Source organism: Penaeus japonicus, unplaced genomic scaffold (genome assembly GCF_977035675.1).
Source record: "Penaeus japonicus unplaced genomic scaffold, GWHDUDI00000001_assembly GWHDUDI00000021, whole genome shotgun sequence".
NCBI lineage: Eukaryota > Metazoa > Arthropoda > Malacostraca > Decapoda > Penaeidae > Penaeus > Penaeus japonicus.
Genome location: NW_028234423.1, coordinates 5,177,315 through 5,180,678, shown reverse-complemented (window position 1 = coordinate 5,180,678; position 3,364 = coordinate 5,177,315). Strand labels below are relative to the sequence as shown.

The 3,364-nt window shown below is 37.8% G+C and overlaps 1 protein-coding gene across 1 annotated transcript; it reads left to right on the top strand.

Annotated features, from left to right (window-relative positions):
• Positions 1 to 1,524: 1,524 nt before the first annotated feature.
• On the top strand, positions 1,525 to 3,029 carry LOC147469420 (uncharacterized). Its single transcript, XM_086548518.1, is given in 1 exon segment — positions 1,525 to 3,029. A coding segment is annotated over 1 exon segment (1,323 nt). The 5' UTR covers positions 1,525 to 1,611; the 3' UTR covers positions 2,935 to 3,029.
• Positions 3,030 to 3,364: the final 335 nt, after the last annotated feature.

The window sequence follows — 3,364 nt, the reverse complement described above, 5'->3', positions numbered from 1 at the left end:
TTCACCATGGAAACTGATAATCAATACATATACATTACAAGCAATGCTTCTAAGGAGGTCTTTCCTCAAAATACCTCCCATACTTTCGAAAATATTATTCCGCCATTAATGTTGGATTCTTCCTTGGATTATGAGGTGGCTTTAGTAAATTTTTTGTACCCTAAAAATTATTATAGCATTTTAGCAGACGATGATAATTTTGCTATACAATTTCTCAACATACCTGCTAAAGGTTCGCACACGCTTCAAAGCGGTGTATTTGAAAACGTCGTTAACGTGTGTAATCAAAATCTAAATACACTCCAGCATAATATATTCAAATATGTTCCCAAATTTAATATGCTAGGGAGAACGAAGAGTGCACATTTAATGATAGATCTGATAAACGATGATATTATAAATCAATTTGAGGTGGTGCTCGGAAGGGATGCAGTTAAAAAACATATTCCTAAGGGAAAGTTGTTTACATATGATTGGGATTCAGACCGAATTCGTGTTGAAACAATATTTAGCGATTCAGGAGCGAGCTCAGATGAACGATGTTATCATGAGATTGGCATTCGTTTCTCTCGCCGCATGGCTCATATACTAGGGTTTGACGAAAGGAAAACCTATACTTTTTATGTTTCTAATGCAGGAAGGACTGCTCAAGAAGAATGGTTGCTTATGCAAAATAATGTAAGCATGAGACCACCGAGAAATGATGGAGGGGTTGATTATATCTATATATTTTCAGATATTGTAGCACCCTGTCGATTTGCTGAACAACAGGTTAATATTTTGGATGCTTTTGCCTTGAAAGATTCGAGTACGAAGGGATCTACACCTACACTTTATAAACAGCTCTTAAAGAAGAATATAAATAGTATAGGTGTGCGCATTACCGATCAGAACGGTTATCCAGTGGTCTTTGAAGATAACCACACTCTTACGCTTATACTGCACATTAGACCTCGTTAAATCTTATTGTATATAAACACCGAGCATGCATATATTTGCTTATTTTGTAGCGAAACACCGTTATGACCTGTTCGCTCCTTTAGATAAAGACAAGACAATATATCTATATTTTAAGTTAACGTTCGCTCATTTCAATATCTACCATGTTTTCTAGAACAGCATTCGTTCCTCCCTTGACGTCGGAGTTCATGGCAATGTTTGAACAACCGCAGACTCAGCTGAAGCCGTTGCGGGGGGGGGGGGGGGGCCCGGGGCGATATTAGCATATATAAAACTTACGATCATTATCGAAGAGGCGCGGGATTATTGTCTTTTCTTGGTAACATAGGCAAAATGTTAATTCCTTTTGTTTCTAAACTTGTTAAGCCTGCGATTCTCGATTTTGGTTCGGGTGTTATTGACGATATGAGGGAAGGAAAAAATAGCTTGAGATCTTCTATGAAAAAAAGAGGACTAGCAGCTGTTAAGCAGTTGGGCGCTAGAGCAATGAGAGGTGGCGGTCATAGAAAACGAAAGAACATCAAAAGACTTAAGATTCGCCCTAGTTGTTCGAGCTATAAAAAAAATGTATTTTCCCTTGCGTAGTCAGTTATAGCCTTGCCTTGCCGCTGTACGTAATAAACAGCTAGGGAAGTATCATCGCTGACAACCATGAATCAGTATAAAACACCGTTATCATCTTATGTTGCCGGGGTGAGCGATATGTTCCCTCGGTCAAATAGATTGCGTATGGTTGAATCGGGGATTGAGGAAAGGTCTGAAGTAGATGTACTACCATTTAATGCGGGAATAAATGGATCTATAACAGATAATTATGCAGAGTTTAGATGGCCATCTGGACAGAATTGTTATATAGACATGTCTAGGCTGGTTTTAGAGATTAAAGGCAGCCTGAGGAAAGAGGATGGCAATTTGTTAGGTAGTGACGACCACGCGGTGTTATGTAACTCTGCTATGCATTCGCTAATCAAATCTGTATCTGTGTATTTTAACGGTCAGCAGGTGGAACAAAACCCTTTGTATAATTTTTCATCCTATGCACGCTTAGAAACGAACATGTCTCCGTCACTGAAAGGAACATTGGGAAGAAACATGTACTATTATGACGCATCTGACATACCGAGAAACTATACAGACAGTTATTTTACAAACGCTAGCACAAAAGAGAAAAACGTAATGAACGATGTAAAGGCTCGTGGATTTCATTTCATGGCACCGTTATTGTTGGATGTAGCAACAATGGATATGTATCTTTTGGATAATGTATCTATGAGAATACGGCTCGAATTTGCAACAGATAAATTTGTTATCAACACAACACCGAAAGCTTCAGAACTGAATCCGGGGGTGAAGATAGACACTTGTAAATTACATTTAACTACACTCAAGCCTAGAGATTCAGCGAGAGAGGCTCTTAACAAATCATTATAGCATGGACCTCTCAGTTATATATTTAATAAAACGCTTTATAAAACATATGTAATGGCGAGTCATCAAACTCAACTCGCTATCGATATGCCGTGGGGGTCAACTATTCCCGAAAAGTTATCCCTCTTTATGGTTGATATGAAGTCCTTCGCAGGCGATTACACAATGAATCCTCTACACTTTGGACATAATCATTTGAGTAAACTATCTGTTACAGTAAATAACATTTCTGTTTATAATATAAGCACGAGTTTTCCTACCTATTGTTCAGACTTGTACTATCATCCATTGAATGCATTAGGGTTAGAGAAACAACATTCACTTGATAGAGATGGTTTTGTTAATGGCAAGATGATTGCTGTTATGGATTTACAACCGGAGAAATTGCAGGATGCAATAGCCATTGAAAATTCTGGAAGCCTCAGAATCGGCGTTGAATTATCACAGTCGCATGATTCAAATATTGTTCTATTCTTGGTAGGAGATGCACAAGGTGTGATTTATGTTGATAGCGATCGCAGGGTGGTTACAGACGTTCGGGCATAATGAACTGTTACGAGGTAAAGGATATTTGTTTACAATTTCTCAGGAATAAATATGTATTACGGGGATGCTTTTTGGCTGATCAACTACCTGTTAGAAAAAATCGTAAAACTTATATTGAATTTTTTGTAGTTAACATCCTTACTTCTCGCCACAAACCGTCAATAATGGGACATTACGTATTAATTGTTAATGGAAAGTATAATATTGCCTACTTTGATTCCTATGGAATGCAGCCGCATATCTATTCTCCCTGGTTGCAGGCATTTATCGATCAATATCGCGAAAAGCGTTTCCTTAACATTAGCAAACATTTGCAAAGCATCGATAGCTTAACATGCGGTGCATATGTAATTTTCGTAATGTATCACATAAATTTGCGTGGGATAGAGCATATTACCCACATTTTACAATGTATTTTTTCAAAAAGCGA